Source organism: Vipera berus, assembly GCF_964194415.1.
Source record: "Vipera berus genome assembly, chromosome: 1".
Classification (NCBI taxonomy): Eukaryota; Metazoa; Chordata; class Lepidosauria; order Squamata; family Viperidae; genus Vipera; species Vipera berus.
This window is the reverse complement of record NC_138202.1, coordinates 157,119,419-157,136,382: the sequence shown is the minus strand read 5'-3', so window position 1 is coordinate 157,136,382 and position 16,964 is coordinate 157,119,419. Positions and strand designations below refer to the sequence as shown.

Sequence of the window (16,964 nt, the reverse complement as noted above, 5' to 3'; positions counted from 1 at the left end):
TTGCTTCTATCAATAGTTTACTATTTGTTCTACAAGCGTTATCTCAAAAAAATAGGTGTTTCTTCCCAAACACTGTTTAAAATTGTTACTGCTGAATAACAACTCCTAGTGTATCTTGCTGCTAACTGTGCTGCTAGGAAGAGCAGTTTGTTATTTATTAAACTTATATGCCACCCACCTCACTGTCAAGTGACTCTCGACAGCTCACCAACATCTGGAAGTCATAGGTTTAAAAGTGCTAAGATTCAAGTGTGCAGGACATGTATACTTTGACCTAGAAAAATTATGTGATCCTCAATACGTGATCATCTGTAGTAACTGAACAATGAAGAACTGCTACTTGCATATGTTCAGAAACACGTCTGGACCTTGATGACATGATGACTCATAACTTGTCATAATATTTGCTTCATTACAGGACATTTTGTTATGTTGTTTTTCCAGTTCTCCAACCTGTCACCCCTAAATGTATTGGATTTCCATACCCAAAGCCTCTCTGAGGATCTGAAGTCCAACATACCTGGAAAATAGCACCAGATTGGGAACAGGTGGTTATGTGAATAATACACGCAAAGCATTGAGAGGTAGTATATCTTAGTTGTCAAGGGATTAAACAAGAGTAAAAAAATCAAAACCATCCTTACGTATAGAAGCTCACTAAAGGCCAAAACTTTTCTGTCTGTACAACTTACTAGAAGATAACTCTGATCTTCAGATGAACTGCATCCTTGGGAGCTTAGACAAAAAATGCTTGCCTTTTACTGTAGTATTAATGATTTTAGTTCAATTCAGCCATTTTAAAAGCTAAAATAGTTGATGATAAAAAGAAACTATAGTGTTTTGTTTTAGATGGTTGTTTCAAGAATGTGGAATTCCATGGTGTTCTAGAACAGGGCAAAGGAACCTATTAACTTCCAGATATTTTTTCATGGAAAGCCTAGCAATCATCTCATTAGCCAACTGGCTGTACAGTACAGTTCTTCACAACGTTTAGATTGATTTTCTTGAGTTTCTTCATAAGGAAATGCATTGGTGGAGCAGTGGGCTAATGCCTCCTTAAGTAACACCAGCTGCCTGCAATTAGTGCAGGTTCGCATCCCACCAGGCTCAAGGTTGACTCAGCCTTCCATCCTTCCGAGGTAGGTAAAATGAGGACCCAGATTGTTGGGGGCAAATAAGCAGGCATATACATAGAATGAAGGCTACTGCTAAGCTTGTAAGCTGCCTTGAGTCTTCGGAGAAGGGTGGGATATAAATGGAATTTAAAAAAAAAAGAATCTCAGAGTAAAACAAGATTTTTGCTCCGCCACTTTGTGAGCAAGATTTTGCTGTTATAAAAAAGGCTTCCACAACATTTCTTGCCCACAATGTACTTTTTATCACGAGTTAAAGAAAGCTAGTCATAAAAGAACTCCGTCTGGCAGACGCTTCTTGGATAAGCTGAAAACTTTAATGCTTGAAGTAGGGCCATTCGCTGCTCCTTTCTCAATGTCAAATTACATCACAAATGCTGCAAACATCGCTGCCAGACTAGGTTCCAGTTAACAGAAATGGGCTACAAAACTTGGAACAACGGCTCAATACTACCGGTAGCAGAAATACATTTCTCCTCTCTGCCCTCTAGCGACGGTCTGGAGTTTTGCAAGCCAGCTTTGGCTGCCTCCTTTAAGAAAGATGGGAAATACCCCTCGGCGCTGTAGCTCCAGCTACCGAGTCTAAAATAAAGTTAGCCATACTGTAGACACAGTGGCTCAGTGGGTTAGGACACTGAGCTTGTCGATCAGAAGGTCGGCAGTTTGGCGGGTCGAATCCCGAGTGCCGCGTAGCAGAGTGAGCGCCTGTTAGTCGTTCTAGCTTCTGCCAACCTAGCAGTTCGAAAGCACGTAAAAATGCAAGTAGAAAAATAGGGACCACTACGGTGGGAAGGTAACAGTGTTCCGTGAGCCTTTGGCGTCTAGTCATGCCGGCCACATGACCACAGAGACGTCCTCGGACAAGCGCTGGCTCTTCGGCTTTGAAACGGAGATGAGCACCGGCCCCTAGAGTTGGAAACGACTAGCATGCATGTGCAGGGGGGGGAGGAAACCTTTACCTTTACTTTATTGCATATTATTATTCCTACGGCAGGAAAAGGTTCGTTTAACTTTTGGAGCGCCTTTTGCCTTCCTTCTCCAAGAAGGTATACAGTCCCCCCCCCATGCCTCTCTATCAGATCCGTCTTATCAAGTGTTGACTCGGAAGTAAACCGCGCAAAATGTTCCAGGGGGCGGACTCCAAAATCAAGAGTTACCGCTCACTTCGGAGTAAAATCCTACTGAATTCACCAGACTTTCCTTCCGCGAGCTATCTCGCAGAGGATCTGGCAGATCCGTTCAATCTTTTTCTCTGCCGCCGTCCGTCGGCTCGCGGAGCGACCGTTGGCCGCCCTCTCTCTCTCTCTCCGAGCGCTCTCCTTAGCTTGATTCGCTCTGTAATCAGCCTTTCGGATCCTCAGAGCCGATCGGCTGCTCATTCTCATTCCGCTTGGCAACTTCTGCCTCCCCGGCGTGCGGCTTCTCCTCGCCCAGCCTCCGCCCCTTCGGCGCGCTCCCTCCCTCGCCGTGTGGCTGGCTGGCTGGCTGGCAGGAAGGATGGGAGAGAGGGAGGGAGGGGACGAGCGAGCCAGCCAGCGAACTGCAGATGAGGGTTAAAGGTGCCGCCGGCTGGAAGTTTGAAGAAGGTCGCCGTTTGTGAGCTCCGGCGGCGGCAGCAGCAGCATCATGGCGGAGCAGAACGACTCGCCCGTTCACGTCCAGCAGCCCCAGCCGGCGCCGGCTGCACCGCCCCCGACTCCTCAGCCTCCCGCACCTCAAGCCGCCGGCTGGCCCATTTGCCGGGACGCCTACGAACTGCAGGAGGTGATCGGTCAGTGGCACTTTAGAAGGGAGGCGGCTGCTGTCGCTGGCGGAGGGGAGGGAGGGCTGACTGACTGACTGAAGGGGGAAAGAGGGAGTTAAATGCTTCGTCAGCCGGCTTTGGGGCCTACCGGCGTTTTCGTGTGAACTTGGAAGCCCCGGTGGCTCCACATTGCGGTGTGGCGGATGCGCCCGCCACACTGCAGCAATTGACTGCAGCTGGAAACTTGGGACTTTCTGCTCGCCTGGCGCCCGGCCTGGCTCGCGACGTTCCATCTGTTCGGGGAGGAGGGGCGGGGGCGTTCTAGAAGGCTCGGGGCCGGCAATTCGCCTGTGTGTCTGGAGGGGGGAGTGGGGGGGGAGGTGGGGGGGGGAGGCAGCGACGCCCGGGGGAAGCACCCGAGCTTCTCCTCCTCCTCCTCCTCCTCCTTCCCCCCCCCTCCCGCCTCCTCCCTGGCTCCTGGCTTTTCTCCCTTGGGGTTTCTCGCCAGCCCTGTTTTGCCTCTTCGCTGTCCTGAGGTAGATCGCCTCGAAGTTGCCATGGCACTTCTTTGGGGCTTTCTCGAAGAGGGGAAGGTCCTAACTTCCCCCCACCCCACCCCCGCACACACACACACACACACACACACACCCCTCCTCTTTGGCTGCTGTGATTACGCCCCGATGGCGAAACGTATCTTAATCGCTGACCTCTCCCACTCTTCTTTTTCTTTTTCCTTCCCCCCCTTCTTCTTCTTCTTCTTCTTCCTTCCTATTAATATCTGTTTTATCCAGCTGCAGAGTCCCGCCCGATGTGCGGTCTCCCAAAAAACCCCCACCACATTTGCCGTTTTAGATGGACTTGTAAGAATTATCCGAATTTATCTCGCTGCTTGGTGCAATCAAGGGATGAGGGCTCTAGGGTTGCCTTTCTCCGAATCTTTTTTTTTTAAAAAAATTTCTAGCCTAACCCCCCCCCCCCTTTGGTTTAATTTTATATCGGTGTTTTATTTTTTAGACAGGCTTTTTTTATATAAAAAATGTGTCTGGCAACGCATCCCGGTTGCCATTCTGAGCTTATATAGTTTTTAATTGTGCCCAATCATTCCTCTGCTAGGGTTAACATAGAGATACTATGATAGTTTTTAGACAGAGAAGCAGTATTATTAGTCCGAGGTGCTGCAATTTGTTTCTTGCTTCTCCTCTGTTTCTGAGAGAAAAAGAGCCCAGCTGTGGGAGGGGAATGACTTGGATGCTCTGTTGGCCTTTAGTTGGTTTTCCTACTTAAGTTATGGATAAGGAGGCCAGAAATCAGCAGGGAAAGAAAAAGGGGGAAAAAAGCTAACAATCCAGGAATTTTATTATTTTGCAAGTTGTACTCTTCAGCTATCATTGGATACTCTGGACTCCAGTTCATCTTGCAGTTCTAACACTGATCACCAACTGCTGAAACACTGGAAAAGAATTTTTTTTAAAAAGGGGGAACTGTCCTTCCATCTCCTGCTCTGACCCGAATGTTTGAAAAGATCCAGACATTCTGTGTCTGCTCCCCATGGGGAAGATGCAGCTCTTCTATGTTCGGCCTACCTAAAAATGGTTAAGTAGAAATCTCCCCCTCCTTTTAATCAATTTTTCCCCCTCTACTGTCTTATCATTCATAGGCCTTCTTTGTTTTATGATGGTACAAAATAATCTGAAAGGTGCTCTTTAAGATATGTAAATTATCCTGTTTTCTGATCTGGCAGAAGTCTCTAGCAAGCTTCCAACTCTGGAGTTTGACATTCTTCAGGCATGCTTGTGAATTGTCCACAGCTGAAGAAAATAAAGGAAGAATGGCTTGTTCATCTACTTCCTTAAAGAATGAGGTCGCATTCTTTGTGGCTCACTGAAATTACTCAGCTTCAGTAATCTGAATGGCTTACTTTTGGATCTGTAGATTGCATTATTCCATTTATTAGATGCTCTCAAACATTAATAAGAATGGTAAGATCAGTCATCAAGAAAGAACATTACAGGGATGATAAAGTCATAGTAACCAACCAGATTTCACATTTTGATAGGTAAATATCTGTGGTTTGTACAATTTTTGTTTGGAAAAAATGAAACTTCTGTAAGAGGATACAAGATGTATGTCTGTGTTGCGGGGCTATTTAGGTAAATTGTACCTTGTGCTGAATATTTAGATTTTCAAAAATACTTTTCTAGAAAGACAAGCAAATGAAGGTCTGCCTTCCATTATTTGACATTGATTAGAATTTGTAAGCCTTTGTGAAGAAACAGACCGAAGCTAAAATAGCTTCCTGCTAGTTACACATTTGGTGTTATTAGATTTTTATCTAACCCTTCTAATCTGTAACTCAAGGTGGGGGAACATCTATTTCCCCTGCTTGCTATTTCCCCACAACAAAAACCCCGTGAGGAGGGTTGGTTTGAGACAGAGTGACTGGCCCAAAGTCATACAGCTGGCTTCCATGATGAAGGGAGTTCTAGAATTCACAGTCTTCTGTTTTTTACGTCAGCATCTTTACCACTATACCATACTGGCTCTCAATTACCTAAATATATTGAGTGACCTTTTATCTTACAGTTCAGTCTTTTGTATTTTTGTTTACAAGTTGATCCTATTGAAGTTTCCTATCCCTACTGAAGTACTTGCTTAGATCTAACAGATTTAATTACCACAAATTCAGACATGCTCTTTATCTGGGTCAAACAAAGCTGCTGCAGATTTTTGTAGCCCAAATCTGGCCCTAATGTATTACTTCATAATAAACCTATATATTGAAATAGCACTATTTGCATTGACCCTTCCTAAATCCTTAATATATACTATGTTCATACCAGAGAATTCTATTCATCGGTAGATGTCAATCTAAATAATCTAAATTAATTGCATAAATTGAGGTGTAAATTTAAATTCAGACTGATAGACAGTAGATCCAATTTTTCTGACTTAGATCTACTGAAGAAATATGCATATTCATTGCTATAGTATTTGACATGTCTGTAGCAAAAGAAATTGTTTGAACAATTGAGCATAATTTGAAACGGCCTACTGTCCATAGGTTTTTTGTACTCCCCAGTGTGTTCTCAACTAGGGAGCTGTAATAATATTAAGTGGTCAGTATCTGACATGTATTAAGAAAATGATAGAATAATGCAGGACAACCAGTACAAATGTATATTTGGGAGTAAGAACCATGAGTTTAACTCGCTTATTTCAAAATAAGGTGCTAAGCGTGAAGGCTTGATAACGTTTGACCCTGAGAGTCTGACATTTTTCCCCCTAGTTTCTTACAAAGAAAAGCCACCTTTACCCGCTGATCTCTATACACTTTCAAATTAGGTTCACCTTTAGTTTCTATTTGAAGCAGGGCTGGGTAAACTGCATGCAGTTCTCTAGAACAGGGCTTTTCAACCGGTGCTACGTGTACCACCGGTGATACTTGAGCACCTGGCAGGTGGTACGCGACCTATAGCCAAGTGTAGCAGGGGAAGGAACCAGCTAAAGCGGTGCCACACAGACCTGGAGGAGACCAGCTGGAGCTGCAGGGTTCGGCAGAAGCCCCGGGATCTGTGCATGTGGCTGCATGCTGATTGGAGCTTCTGGCACACCCGGAAGAGAAAAGGAGGAAGAGGAGGCGGAGAGAGGAGAAGCTATAAAAGGAGCAGGTTTTGGCGGGAGAGGGAAAAAAACATGGAGAGAGAGAGAAGAGGCTTTTGTTAGCGAAGTGGTGAGAGAGAGAGAGCGGCCTTTGTGAGTGAAAGAGTGAGCATGGGGCTTTGGTGAGCAACGTGTGTGTGAATGAGAACAAGGAAGAAGCGTGTGTGAATAAGCAGGAGAAGCTTTTGTAAGCAATGTGTGAATCATCAAGGGAGAAGCTTTGCGAGCAACGTGTGTGAATAAGCAAGGGAGAAGCTTTTGTGAGCAACTTGTGCGTGAATGAGCAAGGGAGAAGTTTGCAAGCAACGTGTCTGGAGCAAGAGAAGCTTTTGCAAGCAACGTGCGTGAATGGAGCGAGAGAAGCTTTTGCGAACAACGTGTGTGTGAATGAGCAAGCGAGAGGCTTTTGCTAGCAAAGGGTGGGGGGGTTGCGAGCAAAGGGTGAGAGAAAAAGGGGAAAGTGAGGGGGAGAAGGGAAAAAGAAAAGGCATTGACTTCTGAGTTCCACTGTTGCAATAGGAAGGAAGCATTAACATTGAACCTCAGCTTTTTACTTTTCCATAATATTATAAACTAGCCATTTCTATAACAAATGAATCTAACCAGTAAAGCCCAAAATCCCCCCCCCTTTTTTGGTCAAGTTTTTGACACCTTGCTAAGCACGGCTGGTACTCAAATATTGTCATGTCCTAAAAGTGGTGCAATCTGTGAAAAGTTGAAAAGCCCTGCCCTAGAGCAATTTGTGATATAGTTGCTGCCACCTTTCTGGTGGCTGACTCACAGACTACCCAGAGTGTCTTCTTACCACAGATTGGGGGCACTTTTTGCAAGGGAGCACACATCCAGATCAGATGCAAAGCCCCAAAACAGTTCATTGCCATGAAGATAGTTGAACCTGTTAGGAAGTGTTTGTCCTATGATTACTGGCTATCTACTAGGTCTTTGATCTGATTTTCTTAACTTTGTGTTTGCACATTTGGGGGTGACAAAGGTATACGTCCCAGATTGCACTTAGTTTAAGAAATTATACAACAATGTTCTGAATTTTCCAGGTGGGTGCATTGATGATCATTCCTGCTTTACAATTGATGGGAATTTTAAGGACAAGGACAAGATCAATACTAATCTCATAAACATAGGGTGGAAAGAGTTTGAGTTCATGTAATTATCTTGGATTGTTTTACTGTTGTTCAGATGAACATATACTGCATTAAGCCATGGTTTACTATGGTAGCTGCAGTTTTTGCTAAAACAAACCATATTATAACAACCTCTTTCTATTAACCATGAAATACAGAAAGTACTGAAAAATATCCCAGAAACGGAATGTAGCTAATTGGATTCACACATTTTTGTTAACTCATGAGGTGATTTGTTTAGTTTTGACTTAAATTTATTAGTTGCAAATCCTAATTTATGCAATTACAATGTCATGGTCCCGACAAATGAAACTCTTCGAGGGATTGTTTACCTTAAAGCAGGCATGTCAAACTGCCGGCCCAAGGGCTGGATGCATCACGCCAAAACCGCGCCCACCCCATTGTCAGCAATGGGGAAAATGTCCCGATATGTCGCGCAACATCAGGTGACGTGAGTTTGACATGCCTGCTTTAAAGTATCTTTATTTTGAGCAGCATAACATCGGCATTGCATAATCGAAGCCAAAAACTGAATTCCCCTCCGCTGAACACATAGTATCAAAGCACAATTCCCTCCTCCAATTAACAGTCATAAATCACATTCCCCAATTAGCTTGAAGCACGGGCTTCCTCGCCAGTGCTCCAGCCCGCCAATTTCTTACCAGCTCTGGTTACAATAACCTTGTTTCTCACACTGGGTCCAGTGTTGTTATGTCTAGAGGGACTCTGGTTCACATACCCCCTCCCAGCATCATCTAACTCTAAAAGCAAAAGGTAAACGGTGGCTACATTTCCATCTGTTAATGCAAAAACATCTGATGTTAGCAGTGTTGACATATAACTTGTTAAATAAATCACCAGATTGGATTCAAATTCTGCACTAAGCCAAAACCAAACGGTCCATGGAATGGTTTGGCTCAATGGGTGAAATAATCGAAGCTGGACACTGCATATTGTTACCATAATTTAAATGGTTCGCTTGTCGCGTGGACATTTGCAACGGGCTGGCACTGCCCATAAAAGTCACTGCTTTTTAATATCTGAGGTTCCACAAAATGCCTTAGGAAATTAAGTTGAAATTAAATTAAGTTTTGCAAATCCTTGCAAAATGTTTTCCGATTTCAGCGTTGCATATCTGTTTGTAAATCTATAGTATGGCGCTCCTGTTCTTGTTTTGGAAACTTAAGCCACTGAGGGGCAGAGAGCTAGAAGTGTAGCAATTGCAAGTTGGCTACTTTTCCCCCAGCGTAGAGAAAAAAATTGGCTGCTGAAAAGGCCACAGTGGAATATTGGGCTGGCAGGGGAATGGACAGGTAGAGAACCATTAATGACCCCTTCGTTACTTGAGTGCCCCTGACTCCCAAATAAACTGCATGAAGGTGCCTTGAATTTATATAAATCTCTTTTATGACAGAAACCAGACATTTTGGATGTATGTATTGAATCAAATATATTTTATACTTTTAACTTGGAAGTTATGCTATTTGAATCTGGTATAGCTTTTCAAGGTGTTCCCCTCCTCACCGGGTAAAAAAAGGAGACTCTGCATTTCATAATCTTTTCCTGTTAATTCACTGTTGCACCTCCACAGGAACGTGAAGATTAATTGAAGTTGTACAATAGCTGTTGACTCCTTTTTCTAAATTTGGATTGGGCGTATTTTGTTCTGATCCTGATTCTCTATTCCTCCCGAATGAATCTAAAAATAATAATAAAAAAACCCTGTCAGCAGTCATTATATGGTTAGCCTATTGAAAATATAGTTGAGTACGGATATATAGTCTCCAAATATTTGCCGGGTCATCATGCAGAAGAGGAGATGGACTTACTTTATTCTCTGTGGCCCCAAAGGGCACAATCAGCAACCATGGGTCAAAACTACAAAGAAGAAAGTTCAGTCGATACATCAGAACAAATTTTCTGACTTTATGTCAGCTGGTGGACCAGGCTGCTATATAATCTTAGTGAGTTCCTCTGTTCTAGAGGTCTTCAAATGGAGGCTGGTTGGTCCCTGTCAAAATTGCAGTAATAGATTTTTCATTGAGCAGGGGATTGGATTAGATGCCCTCTATCTAGTGGTGGGATTCAAATATGTGAATAACCAGTTCTCTGTGTGGATGCCGCTTCCGGAAGTCCGTTCTGGGCCTGGGCAACAAAAAAATAGCTACTGGTTCTGCCGAACTGGTGCGAACTGTCTGAATCCCACCACTGCCTCTATCGCTGATTCTTTGATTCTGTAAAGCTTGTCAGGCTAGGATGTGAAAAGAGCCAGGGACAATGAAATTCCTCTTGTTGACCTTTCGTCCTTATCTTGCTTAATAGTGCAAGTTAAATATTGTTGAAATTTCTTTCTTTTTCCCTTTTGTTTAGGTGGGGGCAAGCTTTTTGCTTTGTGATTGTCTCTCTCCTCCAGCTTACCGAAAGAGTTTGGATGAAGTACAGGTCGTCCTTGACTTACAACAGTTCGTTTAGTGACCGTTCGAGGTTATAACAGCACTGAACAGAGTGATTTATGACTGTTTTTCACACGACCGTAGCAGCATCCCCATGGTCACATGATAAAAATTCAGATGCCTGGCAACTGACTCATATTTATGACGGTTGCAGTGTCCTGGGGTCATGCAATCTTCCCTTTTGTGACCTCCTCACAAGCAAGGTCAATGAGGAAGCCAGATTCACTTATAACAACCCTGTTACTAACTTAACCACTGCAGTAATTCTACTGAACAAATGTGGCAAGAAAGGTCATAAAATGGGGCAAAACTCACTTAACGTTTGTCTCGCTTAGCAACAGAAATTTTGGACTCAATTGTGGTCGTACGTTGAGGACTACCTGTATATGAAAAAAAAAACATTAAACATAAGGATTGGATAAGCCGTTTGTATTACCGTATTGTGTCATTGCATGCAATCAACAGATTCCAGGGGTGGGGGGAAATCATTTGGAGTTCATGTGATAGACATGCATCATATGAATCAAAGGTATCTAATGTCGGCTTTGAACGTAACAATCTGAAATGCCCACTTGCAGAACAGTTAATGCTTTAAACTCTTTCTTTTTTTTAAAGCCTGGATTTTGCTTCTTGCTTTGCTTGTTGTCAGAGTGAAGGGTTGAGATTGCAGCAATTGGATAATGTGGCTAGGCTTCCTCTTCCTGATGCCTGCATCAGTAGCTGGCAAATGGTACCCTCACTAATTAAATTGTCAAAGGTAATGGGAGCCAGATTGCACTGGCTTTGGAGAGACAGTAGCCTATCTCTGACAAGAAGAAGGGGAACACCCTTCTTTTGTGTACTCTGCTTCCAAGCCTGGGCAAAGCTCTCTTGTTGAATAATAAGGAAGCATAATAATGCCAAATATTTATATAGCACTTGGGGGGAGGGAGGTGTTGTGAAAAAGTTGTGTGATGTTCTCATCCTGACACAACCTTGTCAGTAGTCTGTATCATTGTAGCATGATAGATGGTGCTGGGTCACAATGGAGTCTGCCTAAGGAAAGGTTGGGGTGTGAGTTGAATAAGGAGGGCCTTTTTGGCTCACTGTGGACTTTGTGAGCTTTTGTGCTGTCAATCTACACTTGAAAATGCATGCAGCGTTCCGGAGAGACAGTAGCCTATCTGTGGGCAGTCTCTTCTGCTGTAGGGCAAACACTGTTTCCCTGTCTTAACCAAGATTCCTAAAATTAGCAGATGGAACAAACATTTCTTCTATTCTCTGTCTGCCATGCTTTGGTTGGGACTTTGTGCTTCCTACCTAAAGGTATCTTGCACATTTGTTTATTTTATATTTGTATGTGTGTGAGAGCAGCAGGCAGAAAGATTTAGAGGAAAAAATCTATTAGACATTGAGTTCTTGGAAATCTCTGTTTTAACATATAAAACTCTAGGTGAGAAAGATTTCCAACATTCACTGTCATTGTAAGCAAATATCTCTGGCTGGATTTATATATCATGGTAAGCCCTCTTTTGTTTTAACCATAGAATCTTACGTAACTATTCGGATATCATTCTAAGAGATACAGCAGAGAAACAGCAGCATGGCATGGTAATATTAGGTAACCTTGAGACTGTGTGAATTGATTAATAAGATTTGAATGGAATACCAATAGTTAAAGCAGCTTTGTTCAATGTAGTGTACTCCAGATGCGTGACACTGCAGATTCCAGAATTCTTAACTATGATATCCATTGACTCTGCTGGCTTGAAGTTCTGTGTGATTTATTTATAGATATTGCCCAGCTTCCAGAATTCTGGGCAGTTCACAACATAGGATTAGAATGTAAACAACTCAAAAATAGAACCCAGCCCAAACAAGAGGAAAATGGTAGTCGGTTGCCAAACAGTAAAGCAGTACTATCAAAGAGCTAGGAAAAGAGACTGCCCATTGTCAAACAACAGTCTAGGAGACAGTGGAGCTTTGTGGAAGATCAATAGATGGGCCAAGCAGCCTCTGAATGCAAGGATTTCCATAGTGGTATAGAAGCCATTGCAGAGAAGAATTGTCTTGTATGTATGTATGTATGTACGTAGGTATGTACGTACGTACGTATTCATTCAGATAAGGTATATGGTCACCCAACTCCTGGCTTTTGAATCCATGTCCTGATTTCTTATAGGGGTGAAGCCTTAATCATTTTCTCCCTGTACATTCACATGGACTAGGAAGATTCCACTTAGAGAAGATGATCCCTAAGATACCGTGTAGTAAAATCATATAGGGCTTTCTAGTCTAAAGAGTTTAGTATAGGATCCAATCTGGGCCGGTCACCGGGACCAGAGGTTTAGTCTTCTGAGCTTTCGGATTCATGCTGGAACCCCTCCTCTGGGAATCTTTTTAACGGAAGGTATGCTTTGGGCTAGTTGATGTATAGCATTTATGTGGTGTCTGGTTGTATGTGGCTTTTTATTTGTTGGTTGGGGTGTTGATAGCAGACTATTAAGTCGTTGGCTCTAAAAAGCCAAACACAACCAGGTGCCACATAAATTCTCTGCATGGAATAGCCCAAAGCATATCTTCTGTTAGAGAGAAGATCCCTGAGGATGGGGGCTCCAGCATGAATCCGAAAGCCTGGAACACTAAACCTCTGATCCCAGTGACTGACCCAGATTGGATCCTGCAACATTATCCCGAGACACGTGTACCTGCCTTCATTTGTTTAGTATAGGATCCAACGTAAAATTCTGTGTAAGGGGAAAATGCATCCTCAGTTGGTAAGAACATTCTGCTTTTCTCTATATACAGTATATAAATAGAATCCTATCACCAGCCACTCCTGCTGCAGAATGATAACATAACCCTCTTACTGGAATTAATAGCAAGCAATTCAGCACTTTGACGCTTCAAATATCAGGAGAGGGGGTGGCCGAATCAATACATTTCCACACTATTGCTTTCCTTCCCTCATGAAAGCACTTTCCTGTTTATAGGCACCCAACTTGTTCTAGATCTAGAAGAACCCACTTGAAAGCCTTCATGGTCATTTATTAAGAAACAAGGTAAGAGATTGATACGGCACCTGTGGGGTTAAATTCCCCTCTTTCATTCTTTGAATATTTGCCCTGACTTGACTAGTTGGTGTCCCAGTATGTAGAATTAACATGGCTTGATTTCTGTCTTACGATTAATGCTAATATGTAATTAGTCTAATGAGATAATGTGCATCTTAATACTCGGTGGGCAGATGCTTTAGGGACCTTCTGATAAGATACATACTTAGGAAGTTTGTGGAGATATGTCTTTAACGTTAGAAAGGAAGTTTACACAGAAGGTCTTTTCTGGAGATGAGGGAATAACTTCTTGGGTAACTATGCATCGAGGGCATACATTTTTTGAGACAGTCTTTGAACTAGTGTTGATAGGCACATAGGCTCTAATGAAATATGTAAACAAGACATGCATGAGAATAGCAAAAGAGGATTTTCACTGAGTTACTGCCTTCCAGTCTGAAGTTTTGGGTTTTGCTCTTGAAGGTGACAAAATGGGAAATGGTCATTTATCACCACCTTTACATGCTTTATTGAAATCAATGAAAGTTATCCAAGATTGCTCCTGTTACCTTACAATGTTCTCCCTTTATTTCAGTGGAGTTTGTTTTAACAGAATTTCATCAACAGTTGTATCCTCCTGTAATTAACTAGGGCAGGGGTAGGCAACCTCGGCTCTTTTATGACTCATGGACTTCAACTCCCAGAATTCCTGAGTAGCAGAGTGAGCGCCTGTTACTCGTCCCAGCTTCTGCCAACCTAGCAGTTCGAAAGCACGTAAAAAATGCAAGTAGAAAAATAGTGACCACTACGGTGGGAAGGTAACAGCGTTCCGTGCGCCTTTGGCATCTAGTCGTGCCGGCCACATGACCACGGAGACGTCCTCGGACAAGCGCTGGCTCTTCGGCTTTGAAACGGAGATGAGCACCGGCCCCTAGAATCGGAAACGACTAGCATGCATGTGCGGGGGAACCTTTACCTTTACCTTTTTAACAAACCGTATTTGGAAGTTTAAGGTTGTCGTACCGTTATCAGATCATTAAAAATTTATCTTTCGTGTAGTATTTATTTATATTTATTTTATATATTAATCATATAGCCTGCCACTTTCTATCCAGGATCAAGATGGTGTGTAGAAATTAAAGATATTAGTGATCTAAAGAAGACTGTCAAAATTGAGACTTAATTTAAAATAGTTGTTAAAACAGGATTCAGTTCAACCGACAACCAACAGGTTAGCGGAACAGAAATTTCACCATTTCTCTAAAACTGGGGAGTGTGAGGACCCAAGTCACTTCTTGGGAGAAAGTATTACAGAATTTGAAGGCACAGGAGAAGGTCTTCCTCGTGCATTAGAGGGCTAAATTTCTGGCAGCCAGGAGGATCAAAAGGGCCATTTTTAGCAATAGCATTTAGACTTATATACTGCTTCACAGTGCTTTACAGCCCTCTCTGAGTGGTTTACAGAGTCAGCAAATTGCCCCTGACAATCTGGGTCCTCATTTTACTGACCTCGGAAGGATGGAAGCCTGAGTCTACCTTGAGCCTGGTGGGAATCAAATTCTTGGAGTGAGTAGTGAGTTAGCCTGCAGTACTGCACTCTAACCACTGCACCACCACTGCTCTTTTTTGCTGATCTAAGTAACTGGATGTGTTCATAGGAGGAAATGAAGTCCTTCAGATAATTAAGTTCTAAATGTTTTAGGGGTTTAAAGGTGAACCACAATACCTTAAATTGTGCCTGCTAAGTTATCGGCAATTAGTGCATATTTTTTTTAATTCAGTTCTCATATCATCCTCACAATGGCCATGTTTGTACCGGTCAGCAGTCTAGTTGCTCCATTTTGTGCTACCTGCAGTTAGGAGGCACCAAGCGAAGCATGTAGCAGCAGCCAAGAGAAGAAGGTAAGGATAATCATTGCTAAGTCTAGCTGTCAGAGGAAGGGTCCTAGTTGGCACATTAGCCTTGGTTGTGTAAATGTGCTCTTTACCACAGCCTTCACTGGAAAATCTAGTGATAGCTGGGACTTGGATATTCCCAAACTCTGAACTTGCTGTGTCTGGGGAATGCTGTCCTGTCTAAAACCAACTTCACTTCAGGCCCAGAGCTTGACTTTCTCCTTACTATCTGTATCTCCATCTTGTCTGGATATAATCCCACCTTATTCTTCCTCACCCAGCCCACCATTGAGTTTAAACACTATTCAGAAGTCTATAGTGAAGAGCCATGGTGGCGCAGTGGTTAGAATGCAGTACTGCAAGCTATTTCTGCTGGCTGCCCGCAGTTTGGCAGTTTGATTCTCACCTGCTCAAGGTTGACTCAGCCTTCCACTCTTCCTAGGTCGGTAAAATGAGGAGCCAGATTGTTGGAGGCAATATGCTGACTCTGTAAACCTCTTAGAGAGGGGCTGTAAATCACTGTGATGCGGTATGTAAGTCTAAGAGCTATTGCTTTACTGGAATTAGATGGGTCAGGATAAAACTGTAAGGTATCATCAGCATATTTGATGTCTGTATTGATGATGCCTCCTTCCAAAACTCCAAATGATCCCTCTTAGCAGTTTCGTGTAGATGTTGAACAGCATAGGGCAGAGGTCACCAACCCCTGGGTCACGGCACACTACCAGGCCACCCAAGTGGCTGGCTGGAACCTGCGTGCGCAGCTCAACTTGTGTGAATGGCTGGCTGGTGGGCATGCATGTGCGTCATCCCCCCAACTCGTGAAAGGCTGCACATATGCACTGGCCCGCTACTCATGTGGCCCAGTTCCTCTCTCCCCCTCCGGACAGGCTGCCAAACCGCAAAGGTTGGGGACCGCTGGCATAGAGGACAGGATGGTCTATTCTGACATCCCCAAAATTTCTGGGTTGGTGTCCCGGAAGGAAAGGGAGGGGCAGGCACCTTTATGTGTGCATGTGCACATGCAAACAGTGCCCGTGCGCCACAAACAAGGCCACAAGTGCTCATGCATGTGGGGTTGCAAGCACCCACATAACTCGTGGCAACGTTAGAGTGGGTGGGGGTGAGTGTGTACACATACATGCATGCACTGGCCAGTCATGCAGCCCAATGGCCAGGAGGCCGTGGCCCACAGGTTGGGGATCCCTGTACTATGAGACACCATAGGACTCTGATTTAGGGGTCAAACACCTAATCCTCAACACCACCTGTTTGCTGTATCCCAACCGAAGTCATGAAAACAAAACCACAACAAAACAGTACTCCTGAGACCCAACCCTACCAGATGGCCTCCAAATCCAGTACTACAATCAATAGTACTGGAAACCACTGAGACATTTGGGAAAACTGGCAGGGCTTCCTTCTCTCATCTAATTTCTGAAGCTAGTCATCACCAGGGAGACCAAAGCAGTGGTCAGGGTCATATCTTAGGGAAAACTCCAGCTGAGAAAGGGCAGCATAATTCATTTCACCCAACTGCATCTGGAGCTGTGAAGCCAACTCCTCCTCAATTACTTTATCTCGGAATTGGAGATCTTTTTGGTTTAAGGAGATCTTTTTCAATAAAGTTGCATAACTGCTTCCGTTAAACAAATGGGAACACATTCCTCATTTAAGGAGACACTAATCACTTCCCATAATCATGGGATTAGCCTTGGCCTAGCTGATTTAATCAGTAAGAGTGACAAGTGTCAATCAAAGAGATGATCCTTGTCCACACCCTTGAGATGTACAAGTTGAACAACTTCACGGAGGAGGTGCTGCACAGCTAAGAAGAGCATTGTTGGCCTGTTTTTAGATGCAGTGGAGGTAGAGAAGTAAACCCTTATTGTCATCAAGTAGGACTG

General features: G+C 43.6%; 1 protein-coding gene across 6 annotated transcripts in view; it reads left to right on the top strand.

Annotated features, from left to right (window-relative positions):
- Positions 1 to 2,652: 2,652 nt before the first annotated feature.
- STK39 (serine/threonine kinase 39) overlaps positions 2,653 to 16,964 on the top strand; it is a 149,073-nt gene continuing 134,761 nt past the window's right edge. For 4 of the 6 annotated variants that reach the window (XR_014024539.1, XM_081313057.1, XM_081313056.1 and 1 more), the window contains exon 1: positions 2,653 to 2,904. Coding sequence is in view for 3 of the 6 variants with exons in the window: in XM_081313057.1 (XP_081169183.1) it covers positions 2,760 to 2,904 (145 nt within the window). In the remaining 3 variants the exon portion in view is untranslated. Of the gene's footprint in view, positions 2,905 to 11,883; positions 12,201 to 13,074; positions 13,171 to 16,964 lie in introns of those variants that run through there. The other 2 variants (XM_081313059.1, XM_081313060.1) reach the window with 2 other exon arrangements.